The sequence below is a fragment of the Palaemon carinicauda genome, chromosome 8 (assembly GCF_036898095.1).
Source record: "Palaemon carinicauda isolate YSFRI2023 chromosome 8, ASM3689809v2, whole genome shotgun sequence".
NCBI lineage: Eukaryota > Metazoa > Arthropoda > Malacostraca > Decapoda > Palaemonidae > Palaemon > Palaemon carinicauda.
Window position 1 is genome coordinate 157,442,352 of NC_090732.1, and position 19,560 is coordinate 157,461,911.

A 19,560-nucleotide genomic window follows, 5' to 3' on the forward strand; every position below is an offset into this window, starting at 1 on the left:
CACTAAGACTAATAAAAGAAAACCTTCAAATACATGGCTTCCAAGCTACCACCACTCCTAGCTTTATCTTTACTATCTTCAAACTAGTTTAGTTTTTGTTATATTGGGAATTTAACATCATTAACTCCTTTAGGGATAACTCAGAATCCACTTAGTTTGTATTACTATACTTCAGGACTAACCTAAACTGGTTCAAACTTCAACAGAACTCTCAAGTGGTAATACTGCTAATACACCAACAGTATTGGTTCTGGTGGTATATGGTATCTCCCAGGTTCGAGATCCTCTTTTATTTACTTTAGCCCTTCAGCAAATAATTACCCCACACACACACCCACATTTCTAGCCACTTTTTAGACACCTAGATTTCGTGAGACTGAAGACAGAGATGGTCTATCCTCTTGTTAAAGCAAGTCCCTATAAACCTTCGCTTAACTCGTATGTGCCAAATATTAGCATAGATATTTCATTATTCCACTAGTAAAACACTCTTCATTTTTATTATTGTTTTTATATTGTTTTGTGGTTGGAATACATATCACACGATCCCCTCATGGGTAAATGTAAGGTTTAGTACTTCACTTGGATCATGCCTCTCTATCTCACCCATCAGTTTACATAAGTAGTACTTTAGGTACAGTAGTCATTTGGCGAACAGTTTAGTAAAATTTAAAAAATAGATTTTGAAAAGGTGATTGTAAATTAGGATAAACTGTTCAATAAAGACAAATAAACTACATAAGGTACCTGGTTAATTTTGGCTAAGATATCTCACATGGGGAGTAAGGTTGAAATTGCAAGTTCCATTCGATGCATAAACCTTTTACCCATCCAGACAGATCACTGCCCATCTAGTCCAGAATTACGGTCTGTCAATATGGAACTTACAGATTATTTCAACAATGAACTTAATAATATTATTTTGGCATATGTTGTATTAATAGAGAAATATAATTGGGTTTAGTATACTTGTTCTGGACCCCTAACATAGAAGTTAGATACTGTCAGCTATAGGAAAATCTAGATTTTTACACATTTCCTACTTTCACCATCATCTACCAGGCTGTCTGTGAACCAAAATTACTCTAATAGCCTTATTTAGGACACAAGAGAAATGATCCGCATAAATTGGCCATCTGCAGTCAAAAAGCCTAAGACGTTTGGCACAGTAATCAATCTAATTAGAAGACATCCATTTTCACATGGGAAGTTTTGATGACACTCAAATTTCATATTTTTACAACCCTCTAGACTGACCTTTATATGTAGAAAGGAAGGTCTACCATTATTTTGTATTTAAGACAATTGCATGCTTATTTTTATGGGTGTCATCCTAAGAAATTATCAATAACCAATATTAACTTTGTTTATTTTGTTAAAACATTTGAAGGTGTCCTCTTTTATGGAGGAATATCCAACCTTAGCATTTATACGATATAGATCAGTGGTTAATTTGGTTCCCTAGCCTCTGGGAAGACGGGTAAGGCAGAGACTGGAAAAGGTCAACGGACAACACCATGCAAGTGCTACGAAGAGCTCTCTATCCTGTAGGGAGGAGAAGTCTGAGGCAATAACCCAAAGGGTAATATCTCACGAGACTTGTTGTGTTCCAGAGACACAATGGTGAGAGCGGGCAATGGAGAGTGGTCAGCAGGCATCAACAAGAGTGTGCTACAAAGAGCTATCTATCCCGTAGGAAGTGGCGATCTGCGGCAATAACCCTGCAGTTAGTTATGTCTCCCGAGACTCGTTGCGCCTGGGGGCACAATGGTGGGATGTGGCCGTTGCAAGCAGTCAGCAGGCAATCCCATTTGCGGCAATAACCCAAGAAGGTTCTGTCTTATGAGCCTTGTTGTATTGCCACAGGTTTTTACCTCCCTGGTGAGATATGGTGGTTGTATAGGCAAGTGTGCATGCTCAACCAAAGAAGCTCGTGCCATAACCTCACTAGGGGGTGTTGGGTAGCAACTGTAATTGCGCAGACCTTGTAAGGGGGCGGCGCTCACCTGTGCATAAGAGAAAATTCTTACTCTTCCTAATGTGGAAGTGTTTGAAATTTTTGCTTGACACAAGATGACATGATGAAATAACACTGGGTTTGTTATGGAATAAAGAAGCAATATCACAGACACCTACAAATGTTATTTCTAAGAAAATTTCTCTAGTTATAAGTATTATTTTCCAATTTACTGTAGTATATTTTTGCTTCCAGAGAGCATATCATATAAAGTTAGCAATGAAATAAATAGGAAAGAACAACACTCCACGTGTCATTACAATAGACTGAAGTAAAAAAAAAATATGTAGAAAACATTAAGCATAAACATATCTTCCAAAATACATGTACCAACCTGAATGTTCCACAACAGGGCGCAGCTTTGGGCGTCCAATAATAGAAAGCATCTGAGCTGCTCGACGAAATTTATCCACAAAATCAGTCAGGAGTGAAGATAATTTCTGCAACAAAAATTCTGAGTATGTTAGCCATAAAAATGAAATGTCATGAAAAACTATACATACATACATATACCAAGGGCACTTCCCCCAATTTTGGGGGGTAGCCGACATCAACAAAGAAACAAAACAAAAAGGGGACCTCTACTCTCTACGTTCCTTCAGCCTAACCAGGGACTCAACCGAGTTCAGCTGGTACTGCTAGGGCGCCACAGCCCAACCTCCCACATTATCCACCACAGATGAAACTTCATAATGCTGAATCCCCTACTGCTGCTACCTCCGCGGTCATCTAAGGCACCGGAGGAAGCAGCAGGGCCTACCGGAACTGCGTCACAATCGCTCGCCATTCATTCCTATTTCTAGCACGCTCTCTTGCCTCTCTCACATCTATCCTCCTATCACCCAGAGCTTTCTTCACACCATCCATCCACCCAAACCTTGGCCTTCCTCTTGTACTTCTCCAATCAACTCTTGCATTCATCACCTTCTTTAGCAGACAACCATTTTCCATTCTCTCAACATGGCCAAACCACCTCAACACATTCATATCCACTCTAGCCGCTAACTCATTTCTTACACCCGTTCTCTCCCTCACCACTTCGTTCCTAACCCTATCTACTCGAGATACACCAGCCATACTCCTTAGACACTTCATCTCAAACACATTCAATTTCTGTCTCTCCATCACTTTCATTCCCCACAACTCCGATCCATACATCACAGTTGGTACAATCACTTTCTCATATAGAACTCTCTTTACATTCATGCCCAACCCTCTATTTTTTACTACTCCCTTAACTGCCCCCAACACTTTGCAACCTTCATTCACTCTCTGACATACATCTGCTTCCACTCCACCATTTGCTGTAACAACAGACCCCAAGTACTTAAACTGATCCACCTCCTCAAGTAACTCTCCATTCAACATGACATTCAACCTTGCACCACCTTCCCTTCTCGTACATCTCATAACCTTACTCTTACCCACATTAACTCTCAACTTCCTTTTCTCACACACCCTTCCAAATTCTGTCACTAGTCGGTCAAGCTTCTCTTCTGTGTCTGCTACCAGTACAGTATCATCCGCAAACAACAACTGATTTACCTCCCATTCATGGTCATTCTCGCCTACCAGTTTTAATCCTCGTCCAAGCACTCGAGCATTCACCTCTCTCACCACTCCATCAACATACAAGTTAAACAACCACGGCGACATCACACATCCCTGTCTCAGCCCCACTCTCACCGGAAACCAATCGCTCACTTCATTTCCTATTCTAACACATGCTTTACTACCTTTGTAGAAACTTTTCACTGCTTCCAACAACCTTCCACCAACTCCATATAACCTCATCACATTCCACATTGCTTCCCTATCAACTCTATCATATGCTTTCTCCAGATCCATAAACGCAACATACACCTCCTTACCTTTTGCTAAATATTTCTCGCATATCTGCCTAACTGTAAAAATCTGATTCATACAACCCCTACCTCTTCTAAAACCACCCTGTACTTCTAAGATTGCATTCTCTGTTTTATCCTTAATCCTATTAATCATTACTCTACCATACACTTTTCCAACTACACTCAACAAACTAATACCTCTTGAATTACAACACTCATGCACATCTCCCTTACCCTTATATAGTGGTACAAAACATGCACAAACCCAATCTACTGGTACCATTGACAACACAAAACACATGTTGAACAATCTCACCAACCATTCAAGTACAGTCACACCCCCTTCCTTCAACATCTCAGCTTTCACACCATCCATACCAGATGCTTTTCCTACTCTCGTTTCATCTAGTGCTCTCCTCACTTCCTCTATTGTAATCTCTCTCTCATTCTCATCTCCCATCACTGGCACCTCAACACCTGGAACAGCAATTATATCTGCCTCCCTATTATCCTCAACATTCAGCAAACTTTCAAAATATTCCGCCCACCTTTTCCTTGCCTCCTCTCCTTTTAACAACCTTCCATTTCCATCTTTCACCATCTCTTCAATTCTTGCGCCAGCCTTCCTTACTCTCTTCACTTCTTTCCAAAACTTCTTCTTATTCTCTTCATATGACTGACCCAATTCCTGACCCCACCTCAGGTCAGCTGCCCTCTTTGCCTCACGTACCTTGCGCTTTACTTCCACATTTTTCTCTCTATATTTTTCATACTTCTCTATACTATTACTCTGCAGCCATTCTTCAAAATCCCTCTTTTTCTCTTCCACTTTTACCTTCACTCCTTCATTCCACCATTCACTGCCCTTCCTCATGCTGCCTCCAACAACCTTCTTGCTACATACATCACTTGCAATCCCAACAAAATTTCTTTTGCTAACTTCCACTCCTCCTCTAAATTACCAGTTTCTCTTACTCTCACCTCGTCATATGCCATTTTCAACCTTTCCTGATATTTACTTTTTACCTCTGGTTTTACAATCTTCCAAACATTCTTTTAGTTATCAACACATAATCCATTAATGCCCTTTCTACTACTCTTCCATTTGCCACTCTTACCCATGTATACTTATTTTTATCTTTCTTTTTAAAAAAGCTAGCACTTATTACTATGAAACCTGAAATTTTACAATGAAATACTTATGAATATAAAATTTTCAAATTTTCTGTTATGGATAAATTTTCCATTTTGCTTTGTTCCCATTGACATGCAGTCTGTTAGTAATTATTTTTTTTAAAACATACGGAGTCCAATCGGTTATCCCATTAAGAATAAATGTTTTATGGTCAGCCCTATGAGACTTAGGTTTTAATGTAGTTAGAACACTTGATATGCTAAGCCTAAAAGAGACTGATAATAAGAATTTATGATTGGAATAATTCCTGCAAAACTATAATTCACAAATGCTGATTACCTTAGACTTGGAAGTTTCAAAGTACACATGGGACATAAAATGACATTATTCCTAAAACATTTAAAATATTACAAGGCAAGGAGTACATGAGTTAATTTATATTACTATATTAACCCTTCCTAATTCTTGCAATCATATATTAAATTAATACAAATTGTTTATTGTGTAGAAACACATGCATAATATAGATTTTCCTTTTGTACCAAAGCAACCTACCCTTTTTCAGTTTGACAATTTCTTTAATAATTTCAATAAACATTCATATAAATTTACCCTGGCTATAGCAATATATTTTACCATACTAATACTGAAAATTAAAAGTCTCACTTCAAAGCCCAAACAAGAGTAAGGCTTCCTATATAAATAAAATATAGTTACTGTATAAGAGTTAATTTAATCAAGCCTATAAGGGCAACTCAAAAGATTTGTTAATATAAAATATAACATCCTATATAGCAAATAACAGGTTGATTACAACTTCATTACAGAAGACTGAAAATATTCAGTCAGACAAAGCAAGGTGAATTTTTTCAACTCCTAGCCTTTACTGCAAATTGAAGTTCTGGAATTAAAAAATGAAGGTGGTTCTAAAAGCTTAAATATTACTGTAAAAACCGAATCCAGATATTTTCATTTAGTGAACTCTCATTTAACAACCATTAAGTCACAAAGGTTTTATTTCGAGCACTCTGGTTTTTGTTTAAGATCAATCTCCTTAAGTTATGTCGAGCAGAATGCAGTGGCAGACTAAGGCAAGTCAAAACATGACAAATTCGTAGATAATTTGTATTTTTCCTAACTATACAAATCTTAGCTATTCAATATGGGTTATTACTTCGGTGGAGCTGAATGACGAGCCATTAGATTTTTAATGGTTTACTACTAGGGAGGGGTAGCTTGCTACCCCCCCTCACACACACCGGTGAATACTTCACTTTGCTTAGAGGTAGGACTTCACGGGGGATAGGGCTGGCGGGCAAGTTTGATTAAATAGCTAAGGTTTGTATAGTTAGGAAAAATACAAATTATCTACGAATTTGTCATTTGTTCCGTTACTAAAATACAAACCACGCTATTTAATATGGGTGACTCACCCCTTAGGAAGGGTGGTAAGTCCCTGCCATACTGGCTTTGGCTTTGCCCGGGGACTCCATATTTGAGTGTGCAAGTACTCAAGAAATAGGGAGTCCCGGCACCTCGCTAGCATTGCTGTGCAACTGCTGCGGCCTACATAAGCTGTGTGTGAAGGTGAGGAGAGTGGCTTGTCCTAGGAAGTTGACCTGGAGTTCTTCAGATGGAAATCTAGGCTAGGACTCTCCCAATACCACCTCGTCAGGGTATGGGGACGCGATAGTATTAATCTTAATACTAGGAACACAAGGGAGCATGGTTTACTTGCAGTGCTTTGAGGTCAGCTGTGCAGAGAACCCAGGATGCTGCTTTCTCCAAGGGAGGAGAGGATGAAAAAAAGAATAAGGGCCAGACAAACCTTTTCATTCATGTAGACTAAAACCGGGTAACAATGCCCTCAACCTTCTGCTACCTGTCCATTAAGGAGCCTGAGGTTAGACCAGCTGTTGTGCAGCCACCACAGGGCCGATAGAGAACGTATCGAGTCTCCTGTGTGTCACGTCTTGCAGGTAGTGGGCTGTGAAGGTCGTCTGACGCTTCCACACCCCAGCTTGCAGGACCTGCGTCACTGAATAGTTCTTTTTGAAGGCCAGGGACTTAGCTATGACCCTGACATCATGTGCTCTGGGGCGACGTGACGGAGAAGGGTCAGGATTCAAGGCCAGATGGATTACCTTGCGAATCCAAGCTGAGATGGTATTCCTAGTGACCCTCCTCTTCATTTTCCCAGTGCTCACAAACAAGGCTCGCACTTGGGGACGAACTGCAGCTGTTCTTTTAAGATAAAACCTCAGACTCCTTACTGGGCACAGTAGGAGATGGTCTGAGTCATCTGTTACAGAACGAAGACTCGAAACCTGGAAAGAGTCGAACCTATGGTCCGGCACTCCCGGATTCTGAGTCATAGCAACAAACTCAGGGACGAATCTGAACGTTACCTCCCCCCATCTCCTTGAATGGGCGATGTCATATGAGAGACCATGGAGTTCGCTGACTCATTTGGCCAAGGCCAAAGCTAGCAGGAACACCATCTTCCAAGTAAGGTGGCGATCTGAAGCCTGGCGTAATGGTTTGTAGGGAGGTCTCATTTCCGACTGAGGGCACGTAAGCTCATAACTCCGTATGAGTAGAGAAAGTTCCAGCGAGGAAGAAATGTCCAGTCCTTTGAGCCTGAAGGCTAGGTTTAAGGCTGAGTGATAGCCTTTCACTGCCGAGACTGAAAGGCACATTTCTTCCTGCAAATACACGAAGAACTACGCTATTGCTGGAATAGTGGCATCGAGTGGAGAGATACCCTTTCCACGACACCAACCACAGAAGACTCGCCACTTCGCCTGGTAAACCCCTGCGGATGACCTGCGCAGGTGTCCAGACATCCTATTCGCAACTTGTTGCAAAAATCCTCTCTCAGCGAGGAGGTACTGGATAGTCTCCAGGCGTGAAGTCGAAGCGAAGCTACGGCTTTGTGGAAGATATTGGCGTGTGGCTGTTTGAGTAGCTTGTGACGTGGAGGGAGTTCTCTCGGAGGCTACGTCAGGAGTTGCAGAAGGTCCGGAAACCACTCTGCGTGATGCCATAGCGGAGCTATCAGGGTCATCGATAGATTGACCGATATTCTGGTCTTGTTGAGTACCCTCCTCATCAGACAGAACGGGGGAAAGACGTAAACTTCGATGTTGTCCCACCGTTGTTGGAAGGCAACTTGCCAGAGAGCCTTGGGGTCCAGGACTGGGGAGCAGTACAGCGGGAGCTTGAAGTTCAGCGCTGTAGCAAACAGAGCCACAGTCGGGGAACCCCACAAAGTCAGGACTTTGTTGGCTACTTGAGGATCCAAAGACCATTTGGTAATCACTATCTGCGTCGCTTTGCTCAGACTGTTGGCGAGCACATTCCTTTTGCCTGGAATGAAACGAGCTGAAAGTGTGACCGAGTAGGCTACGGACCATCTCAGTATCTCTACTGCAAGATGGGATAGCTGTTCTGAAAAGGTACCTCCTTGCTTGTTAATATAAGCCACTACTGTGGTGTTGTCGCTCATCACCACCACAGAGTGGCCCGCCAGGACCTGATGGAGTTTCTGAAGTGCCCGGGATACAGCCTTCATTTCTAGCAGGTTTATGTGGAGGTACCTTTCTGAATCTGACCACAGGCCTGAGGTCCTGTGGTTCAGAACGTGGCCCCCCCCCACCCTATCTTTGATGCGTCCAAAAACATCAAATCCGGGAGAAGGATGAGAAGATCCACTCCCTTTTGTAAGTTCTCGTCTGCTAGCCACCACCGAAGGTCCGTCAGTTCCGCAGATAGGGATCAGAAAGTCCGGGGAATCGTGTCCTTGATTCCACCGAGACTTGAGTCGCCACTGGAGGGATCTCATTCTGAGGCGACCATTGGGAACCAGACGGACCAAGGAAGAGAGGTAGCTGAGGAGATGTAACCACGTTTGGGCTGGAAGTTCTTCTCGTTTGAGGAAAGGCCTTGCGACCTTCCTCAGCCTTGCTATCCTGTCGTCTAATGGGAAGGCTTTGTGGAGATTGGTGTCTATGACCATGCCTAGGTATACCAGTTTCTGAAAGGGCTGCAGAGAGGACTTCTCGAGATTTACCATGATCCCCAGATCCTGGCAAAGCTCGAGAACCCTGTCTCGGTGACGAAGAAGGGTTGCCTCCGAGTCTGCTAGGATCAGCCAGTCGTCCAGATAACGGAGGAGACGGATACTGATCCTGTGAGCTCACGGTGAAATCAGGGTAAACACTCTGGTGAACACTTAAGGAGCTGTGGAGAGACCGAAGCAGAGCACCTTGAACTGGTAGATCTTGTTGTCTAGGCAGAATCTTAGGTACTTCCTGGAAGACGGATGGACTGGGATCTGGAAGTACGCCTCCTTCAGGTCCAGTGTACACATGAAGTCTTGCGGTCTCACTGCAAGTCTGACCGTGTCTGCCGTCTCCATGCTGAACAGAGTCTGTCTGACAAACCCGTTCAGAGTCGAGAGGTCGATGACTGGTCTCTAGCCTCCAGACGCCTTCTTTACAAGAAAGAGTCGACTGTAGAAGCCTGAGGGACCCGTCTACCACCTCTTGGAGAGCGTCCTTCAACATGGTCTCGACTTCTGCCCGGAGGGCTTGTCCCCTTACCGATCCCATGGTAAGGGAGCTCAATGACACTGGCCTCGCTGTCAGGGGAGGTAGAGAGGATGTGAACGGGACGCGATAACCCTGAGCGATCACGGAAAGCGTCCAGGTATCTGCCCCGAGTTGCTGCCACCTTGTCGCGCAACTTTGTAGGCATCCCCCCACTGGTGGACATGCAGGGGGACTGCCAATCCTAGCGATTACGGCCATGGCCGCTCCCTCTAGGATTTTTACCTCCACTGGAGGACTTCCTGCCCTTCCTGTCCTTGACGGGAAAGGGCTTAGACACCTTTGGCTTCGCTGCTGTAGTCTTTTTCGTATTCTTAGCTGGACGGGGCTGCTGAGTTGGTGGAGGTTTGTAGGGCCTAGATGACAGGGCCCTGTGGAGGAGGGAGGAGTCTTGGCTGGACTTCCTCCACCTCTCAGCGGCTAGCTCCACGTCCTTAGGCTCAAACAGACTCTTACCGAGCACGGAAGAGTGTCTGAGCCTGCTAACGTCGGAACTGGGGACCTTCTGGTGGAACCTCTCGGCAACTGCATCTCGACGTTTCAGGATCGTATTGGCCCACAAGCTTGTGACTTGGTGGGCCAGAAACTCGATGGTCCGCGTGCCAGAGAGTAAGAAAGTCTCCAGTGCCTTCCTGGTGCTTTCTTTGGACAGGTCCTCAGAACGCACCAGGATGCCCAGAGACCCCAGCCAGATGTCAAGCCACGAAGTTGCCTGCATGGCACACTTCGCCACCTTCTCCTGGCTTAGGATCTCAGTGGCAGAATACGAAATCTGCCGGTTGGAAATTCTCTCAAGAGGGACTCCCCGGTGAGTTCTTCCACAGAATGGTGAATGGGAAGACTCAAACAAGTCTCCTCTAAGATCTCAAAGTACCTCCTCTGGTGGACTCAAGGAGGAGGGAGGAGCTTGTTACCGGCGCTGGATCTGCTGGAGGAGGCAAGCTCAGAGAGCTAGCCTTCGACCTTGTCTCTGGCACTCTTCATCCCTTGTGACCAGGGCAAGGCTGCACTGGCCCTAGAGGGCTTTTGGGTGCCGTAGACTTGGTCCAAGACCATGTCCTTCCCCTCACGAGGAGGAATCTCAGGGTCCGGAAATCCGTTGAAATTTCTCATGAGGGTCAGAACTTGCCAAAACGCATGTTCTGACTCTTGATGCTCTCCTCCCGAAGGGCTAGCAGCAAAGTCTCCAGTCCACAGAGGCTCTTCCTGGGGGGACACATGGACATTCTCCGAAGGTCTAGCTGGTTCCTGTCTTATCCTTGTAGAAGACTTCGGCAAAGTCTTCGAGTCTTTCGGCTCCCTCCTGGGAGGGATACAGGACTCTAACAACGATGGATGCAGGCTCTTCTCCAGTCCGGCGTGAGGAGACTTCTCGGGGAGAGGCAGAGTTTCCCCCATTGGTGCGATGGGGAAACGGACCGGCTCATCCAACTCCCCTGAGGATGGGAAATCCTCATCCCCAGGGGAGGGAGAGAAAGTCTGGGGAGGAGAAGGAGCCTTGCGCAAGGATTTGCGAGGAGAGTTTAGCCCTCGGAGAAGTCACCACGGAGGGGACTCCTCTCTTCCTCTTCAGGGGAGACGAGGTAGCCACTGCTTTGTGACCTAGTTCAGAGAACACAGGCTTAAAAGCCTACATGAAAGCTCTGACTGGTACCAAACCAGGGCTGTTGGCTGACAGTCGCGCTGTCAGACACTCCCTCTGGAGGGAAGGGGATCGAACGATCCCGAGGAGGAGTCGACAAACAAGGGTTCGTCTGAGCTGAAAGAGTCCTTAGACCTGTCCGAAAACCTCGCCTCCTCCGGTGAGCTCGCTGTTCTGCGCTTGCGAGGGGGGGAACGAGAAGAAGATCTGTCCACTTGAAGCCCCAAGAGGTCGCGTGCGGGATCGCGCTGGCGATCGCGGCGAGAATCGCGCTGGTAGTCGCGCGATGCGCCCTGCCCTGGATCGCGCGCGGCAGGAACGCGTGGTACAGGAACTTCGCGCGAGGGCGCGCAGGCACGCGAGGGCGCATGGGCACGCGAGGGCGCGAGGGCGCACGGGCACGCTAGGGCGAGGGCGCGAGGGCGCACGGGCACGCGAGGGCGAGGGCGCGAGGGCGCGAGGGCACGCACAGGTGACGGCGAGGGTGTGCGGCGCGAGGGCACGCACAGGTGACGTCGAGGGTGTGCGGCGAGCAGGAGCTGGAACGTGGGGCAGTGTTGAGGGCAGGATAGGAGCTGGAGCGTGAGCAACCTTCTGCTCGCGAGTGCGCGGACGCGCAGGAACCTGCTGGTGAGCCCGTGCGGGCGAAATTATGGGGCGCGCGTGCGCAGGAGAAATATTCCTAGCGCGTGGGCGTGGAGCGCGCGAGTCAGGAAGCACGTGGCGAGGGCGCGATTAAGCAGCCTCGTGAGGACGCAAAGGTGAGCTTACGCGCTGGCGCGTAGGAGAACGATGCGCAGGTGGTGCAGGAACTGCCCTCTGAGGTGAACGAGGGCGCACTGGGCGCACAGGGGATCGTGGGCGCGCATGGCGCGTATCAGGATGCGGACGCAGGGGCAGATGCTGCTGGGATGGGCGCGCAGGGCGTGCAACCGGAATCGGGCGCACTGGTGTGCGCTGCTGCGATGGAAGCGCAGGGTGCGCAACAGGATTCGGGTGCACAGGTGTGCGCTGCTGGGTTGGGCGCGAGTGGCGCGCAACAGGATACGGGGGCAGTTTAGAAGGAGGCAAGGGTACCTGTGAGCGCCCGTGCGCTAACTTAGGTACCTCCTGTACTACGCGCTGGGCTGTAGGAGAGCGCTGGCGCGTTGGTGTGAGCGCTGGCGCGCTGTGTCAGGAACTACTGCAATGCGCTCAACTCCAGAAGGGTGCTGGGGCCCTGGAGAGTGCTGATGAAGAGAGGAGCGCTTAGGCGCTGTCGCAGGAACTGCAGGAGGGCGCTAGTGTGCAGGAGAGCGCTGGCGCGCCAAAACAGGAACTGCAGGAGGGCGTGCAGGAGATCGTGGGCGCGCAGGGTTAACCTGGCACGCATGAACAGGTGCAGGAGCGGCCACGCGCGCAAGGGAGTGCAATGGCACTAGGTCAGGAACCGCAGCAAGACGGTGCATAAGGGGTGCCTGGAGCTTAAGGGACTGAGGCACAGTTTTGCGCTCAAGTCCCTTGTGCCCCGAAGGGACCAGTGCCTGTACAATGACAGGATCAGCATCCTTGAAGGGTGATGGCAGGACAGCAGGTCTGGAGGGTGACAGGTCAGGGGGTCCCGAAGGACGACCTTCCACCGAGGGAGATCACGAACGATCTTCGGAGAGGTCTAAGGTGGTAGCTGGCAGGATCGGAGAATGGTGAGTCTCCTCAGCAGAGGACTGTGGGGATGACGAGCCAAAAAGGCGCCTCCTAACTCCCTTGTGAGGAGAAGGAAGACCTCTACGGCGAAGGGGAGGACGAGCCTTCCGCCTTATACGCCCTCTAGGGGCCGTGGGATCAGCAAGCTGACCTTCGTAGGGCCTCCGCAGAGGAGTCTCTGTAAGTGAACTCTCCCGGGGGGGAGAATCACCAGCAGGAGAGACCGTAGGACTAAGTTCCTCCCTCGAAAGATGTTCGAAGGGGGAATCAGAGCCTTCAGCTACCTCAGCAACAACAGGAGCAGTTTGATCCGACACACCGGAGGCCTCCGTTATAACAACGTCGACGATAGATAGAGGATTTACGTCTGCTATCGCCGGCGATTGTTTAACAGCTGCTCCCAGCTTGATCATATCAAACAGGGCTTCCTTGGAGGGCGAACCCTGAAGCCCCAAGGAAGACCAAAGCTGCAACAAATCACGGTTAGGTACAGGGAAATCAATATCCTCCTCCGAGGGAGGAGGGGCAGCTGCCTCGTTATGGGAGGCAACTACCTCTCCCGCACCCCGGGATCGGTCAACAGAACAACGGTCTACGCTCCCCTTCGACGGTCTCTCGGAAGAGACCTATCGAGTGGGAGCTTCGGAGGAGGTTGGGGCAACAGAAGAAGAGGCCTTGGGATTTTCTCTCTTCAAAGAAGCCTTTGAAGGAGAAATATCCCTTTTGGACTTCTTCTTCCGGCACCGGGCAAACCTCTCCCACTGGGAGGTAGACCACTCCCTACACTCACCGCATACATTACCCTTTTCACACCGTTGGCCCCTACAATGAGGACACAAGGTGTGAGGATCCGTGTCTACCGCCGACATAAAGGTCCCACAAGGTCGGTCAGGTAAACCAGGACACGTGCGCATGATGATAAAGGCCAACTTCAAACATTCTGAGAAAGAAAAAGAAAAACAGATTAATGGCAGTTAAAGTGAGGGAGAGAGCAGACAGGTCTGTTTTTCCCCCGAGCCAAAAGTAAAGTGAAGTATTCACCGGTGTGTGTGAAGGGGGGGGGGGGTAACAAGCTACCCCTCCCTAATCCCCCCTAACGAGCGGCGGGGTAGTAAACCCTCGTTAAAAATCTAATGGCTCGTCATTCAGCTCAGACGAGGTAATAACCCATATTAAATAGCGTGGTTTGTATTTCAGTTTCGGAACAGAAGAAATTCAAGTGTTAGAAATTGTCAAATACAGCATAATGTTAAAAATTGCAAGTCAAGAAGTGAAATTTTGAATTAGAAATTGACCAATAATACTGCACAGCATTCAAAACCAACAAAGAACATAATGAAAACAATCAAATTTAGGTAATACAGCATAATGTTAAAATGCACAAGTAAATACATGAAAACTAACTTGTCAAATCATCAAATACTGTAATACTTTACATCACCGTATTACAAATCGTCAAAGAACACAAATCATAACATGAAACTTAACAAGATAAAAATCAGCAAATAACACTGCATGAAATAGGAAATAGCATATTATCGATACCATCGTCACCTTGCAATGAGCTGACAATGAAACCAAAATAAAAACAATCAGTAAATGCTGTTGTTAAAATATACCTTAAATTTATAATAGAAAAGTAAAAATATGATTAAAAGAAGCTCGCTTATTATTAGAAAACCATAATTATTTTAGACTTCTTTCAGTATACGGACAGTCCCCAACTTACGAAAACAATAGGGACCGAGAGTCTGTTTGTAAGCTGGATTGTTCGTAAGTCGTTAGTGTTAAATTTTGGTCTAGAGTAAGCGTAACCTAACTCAGATGTCTACGATTTTCAGCCGTAGAAGTCAACAAATAGCCCCATTTCATATAAAATAGGTTATTACAAATATTTTACTTTATCATATTACAGTAGTCTGTATAATACTGTAAAGTTCAGTACAGTAGGTTGTTGTTAGTCGTGGCGATCAATTTCTCACGAAACAAAAACACAGCATTCGATTACAACAGCTGATATATATATTCTCTCTCTCTCTCTCTCTCTCTCTCTCTCTCTCTCTCTCTCTCTCTCTCTCTCTCTCTCTCTCTCTCTCTCTCTCTCTCTTTGTGTTATACAATCCTTACATATAGATGAAGAAACTAAAATCAGTTTTCTTAGTGTCAATTAAATACGAAACGAAAAAATTATGCCGAGTTTTACATCCATTTCAAACCTTGCTAAAAATACGGTATCCGATTTCATCAGCAAACCACTATTTCTTGGTAAACATCATTTTATTCTAGAAAATTGCTACTCTTTAAATAGTTAATTGCACATTAAGAAAGCGTGTGCTTTTGTTTTTAAATTTTGTTTTTTAATTTCGGGTGTTTTAAAAATTGAGTATTGTTGACTTCTTTTTGTTTTACTTTTGGCTGTGATCAGATCAGCTGACGTCTAGCTGCCGCTCTTGAGAGCATACGAATACACTAACAAAGTATCGTTTATACCATTTCTTAACTTATTTAAACCGTCTACAGTATACAGTTGATATTACATAAGCACCAATGTGTTATAACCTATCAATTTTTTTTGTTTATTACATTTAAAACAACTCTCTCTCTCTCTCTCTCTCTCTCTCTCTCTCTCTCTCTCTCTCTCTCTCTCTCTCTCTCTCTCTCTCTCTCTCTCTCTGTGTGGGCTACTTTTCACTACCTCCCATTCCTTACCTCTCTCTATCTCTCTAACAAATGATATCTTTGTTGCTCCTCAAAGTTTCATTTATATTGAAAATCAATCATGATTCAATTTTCCTTAATTTCTCCAATCTCGCACCATCTCTGTCACATCGAACGTTATAGCGGTAACTTAATTGTTCGACAACTTCAAAAATCGGGCTAGTACTTGCTTCTTCTCAATCCTTTCATTTTAGATGGTTTCATAATTGAGAGGGGTACAAGTTGACTTATAACTGAAGTTAGGAAAAGTATTTTGGATATGGAATGGACAATCATCTTTAGTAACAGTTTAGAATTATCGTAAATTATCCTTCTGTCATTAGCGGCAGTTTGTTATTGATGATTAAACGCCCCCCGCCCCCCCAAAAAAAATAGTTTTCCTACTTTGCTACGTATGTAGGATTTTATATAGATATGGTAAATAATATTTGTAATATCATATTCACTAAAAGCTTTTAATATCATTATTTATTACTTTCATCATGCACGTTTAATGCCTTCGTTTGTTTATTATGATGGAAGGTTTCCGTTTTAGGCGGCGTCATAAAGAAAAACATTATATATATTGCATTCATTTAATTTATTTGGAAGTCCTAAGAAAAATTAAGTAGAACATTGGTAATAACAAAATCAACATATAGTCAATACAAGTCGGGAGTGGCGCTAATTTCAAAATTTAAACTTGCGATGAAATCTACGGATGTTTACAAACATGTTTGTACTTCCATCAATTTGTGTTCGTATGTCCGGATGTTTGTAACACAGATGTTCGTATCTTGGGGAGCGTCTGTATATACGTTATGAAGTAGACTAAAACTTGAGATAAGCTGATGATACGTTAAAATTACTCTTTGTGTAATATTTAATTGAGACTTACCTGCCACACACACACACACACACACTCTCTCTCTCTCTCTCTCTCTCTCTCTCTCTCTCTCTCTCTCGAGAGAGAGAGAGAGAGGAGAGAGAGAGAGAGAGAGAGAGAGAGAGAGAGAGAGAGAGAGAGAGAGAGAGAGAGCCTTACCTTACCTTATTGCCTTATTTGCCTTATTTTTTGTTTGGGTTCCCCCAGGTCCCTCAGTGTGAGGCACCTCGTATATCCACCAGAGAGTTGCTAATACATCTTCCAGTGTATTTTGCATCTTCCAGTCTTGGATGGTCTGGGATGCATCTTAGGTATTTATCGAGCTGATTTTTAAACGCATCTACGCTCACTCCTGATATGTTTCTTAGATGAGCTGGCAGCACATTAAATAGTCGCTGCATTATCGATGCTGGTGCGTTGTGGATTAATGTCCTGTGCGCCTTTCTCAGTTTACCTGGAATGCTTTTTGGCACTATTAATCTACCTCGGCTTGCTCTTTCTGATACTTTAAGCTCCATGATGTTTTCAGCAATTCCTTCTATTTGCTTCCATGCTTGTATTATCATGTAGCGTTCTCTTCTCCTTTCTAGACTGTATAGTTTTAAAAATTGCAGTCTTTCCCAGTAATCAAGGTCCTTAACTTCTTCTATTCTAGAAGTATAGGACCTTTGTACACTCTCTATTTGCGCAATATCCTTTTGGTAGTGTGGGTACCATATCACATTGCAGTACTCGAGTGTACTACGCACATAAGTTTTGTAAAGCATAATCATGTGTTCAGCTTTTCTTGTTTTAAAGTGTCTGAATAACATTCCCATTTTTGCTTTACATTTAGCCAACAGTGTTGCTATTTGGTCGTTGCATAACATATTCCTATTTAAAATTACACCAAGGTCTTTAATTGCTTCCTTGTTTGTGATTGTCTCATTATTAGGTCCCTTGTATGCATATACCATTCCTTCTCTGTTTCCATAATTTATTGATTCAAATTTATCGGAGTTAAATACCATCCTATTTATCTCCGCCCATTCATATATTTTGTTTAGATCTCTTTGTAATGAGTTCCTATCTTCATCACAAGTAATTTCTCTACTTATTCTTGTGTCATCGGCGAAACTTCTCACTACGGAGTTTTCAACATCACAGTCTATGTCTGAGATCATAATAACAAATAGCAGTGCAGCTAATACCGTACCTTGGGGCACACCAGATATTACCTGGGCTTCATCTGATTTCTCGTCATTTGCAACCACTATCTGTTTTCTGTTTTGCAGGAATTCTTTTACCTATTTTCCTATCTTTCCCACAATATTATGCTTTCTCATTTTTTTCTCCAATATGTTATGGTCTACCTTGTCAAAGGCTTTTGCAAAATCTAGATAGATCACATCTGTGTCTTTTTCATATATCATATTATTGTATATGTTTTCATAGTGAGCTATCAGTTGGGTCTGTGTACTTTTTCCAGGTACGAAACCGTGTTGACCCATATTAAACAAATTATTTTTGACCAAATGGTTCATTATTTTCTTTTTTATTACCCTCTCATACACTTTCATAATATGTGATGTTAGACTAACAGGTCTATAATTGCTTGCCTCTAGTCTTGATCCACTTTTGAAGATAGGGGTTATATAAGCTAATTTATGTTTAACATATATCTCGCTCATATCTATACTCTGTCTTAGCAGTATTGCAAGTGGCTTCGCGATAGTGTTTGCAGTTTTTTTTAACAAAATCGCTGGAACTCCATCTGGTCCGGCTGCCGATCCATTTTTAATTTCGTTTATAGCCGTGACAATATCTGCTTCATTAATATCTATATCCGTTAGATATTCAACATTTTCTTCTCTCATTTCTGTTTCATTATTCTCATTCGCAATTCTTGGCGTGAACTCACTCTTATATTTTTCTGCTAATATGTTGCATATTTCCTTTTTTTCATTCGTTAGCCGTCCTTCAATTCTTAGAGGGCCTATTTCTATTCTCCTTTTATTCATCTTTTTTGCATAGGAGTAAAGTACTTTGGGGTTTCTTTTTATATTTTGAAGTGTCCTTTCTTCTAAGTCCCTTTTTTCATTTTCTTTCGACTGTATAATCTTTTGTTCTGCATTTTCTATCTTACATTTTATTTCCCTCATTTTCCACACATTTTTTTCTTTTGCAAGATTTTTCTTCCACTTTTTAATTTTCTGAAATAAGATCCTTCTGTCTCTTGGTATGCACGTCTTTTGTTTATTGTTTTTTTTCGGTACATATTTTTCAACAATTTTCTCCAGTATTTTGTACAGTATATCCGTATTTACCTGTATATTATCACTTATAAATACATTTTTCCATTCTTTATCCAGTTCTTCATTTATTTCTGACCATTTTATATTCTTACTGTAAAAGTTATATTTTCCATATCCTTCCCAAAGTTTTGTGTTTTTATTAATTCTGTGATCACTTGCTTTGGAATGAACTATCAATTCTATGACATTGTGGTCTGAAATTCCCGTGTTATACACTATTATTTCTTTAACATAATTCACCTCATTCACAAATACTAGATCTAGGACATTTTCCTTTCTTGTTGGAATGTGGTTTATTTGTTGCATATTATGTTCTAATAGCATATCTTGAAGCTTTTCAAATTGCCTCTTATCTTCTGCGCTACTATTACTATCTTTTTTATATGTATACATACAACCACTTTCTTCTATCCGTTCTTTCCAATCCACGAAAGGAAAGTTAAAATCTCCGGATAGGAGTATATTCCAGTCTTTATGGTTTCTACATATACCATCTATTTTTTCTATTATTATGTCAAACTCCTTAGTGTTTGGGGGTCTGTAAACTACAATATTCATTAGTTTTTTAAATTCAAATTCTACCGCAATCAATTCACATTCTGTGTTGCTGTATTTTTCACATACTTTTCCTTGATTTATGTCTCTTCCATATATTGCGGTTCCCCCTTGATTCCTATTTTTTCTGTCTGATCTATAAGTTTGGAAACCCTTTATCTGGTCATCACTGCCAGTCTCTTGGGAATACCATG

The 19,560-nt window shown here is 43.9% G+C and overlaps 1 protein-coding gene across 1 annotated transcript in view; it reads right to left on the bottom strand.

The window, feature by feature from the left end:
• Positions 1–19,560, bottom strand: part of LOC137646049 (mediator of RNA polymerase II transcription subunit 23-like) — a 714,542-nt gene that overhangs the window by 586,523 nt on the left and 108,459 nt on the right. Inside the window, exon 6 of the mRNA XM_068379200.1 lies at positions 2,352–2,457. Coding sequence (XP_068235301.1) covers positions 2,352–2,457 — 106 coding nt within the window. The remainder of the gene's footprint in view (positions 1–2,351; positions 2,458–19,560) is intronic.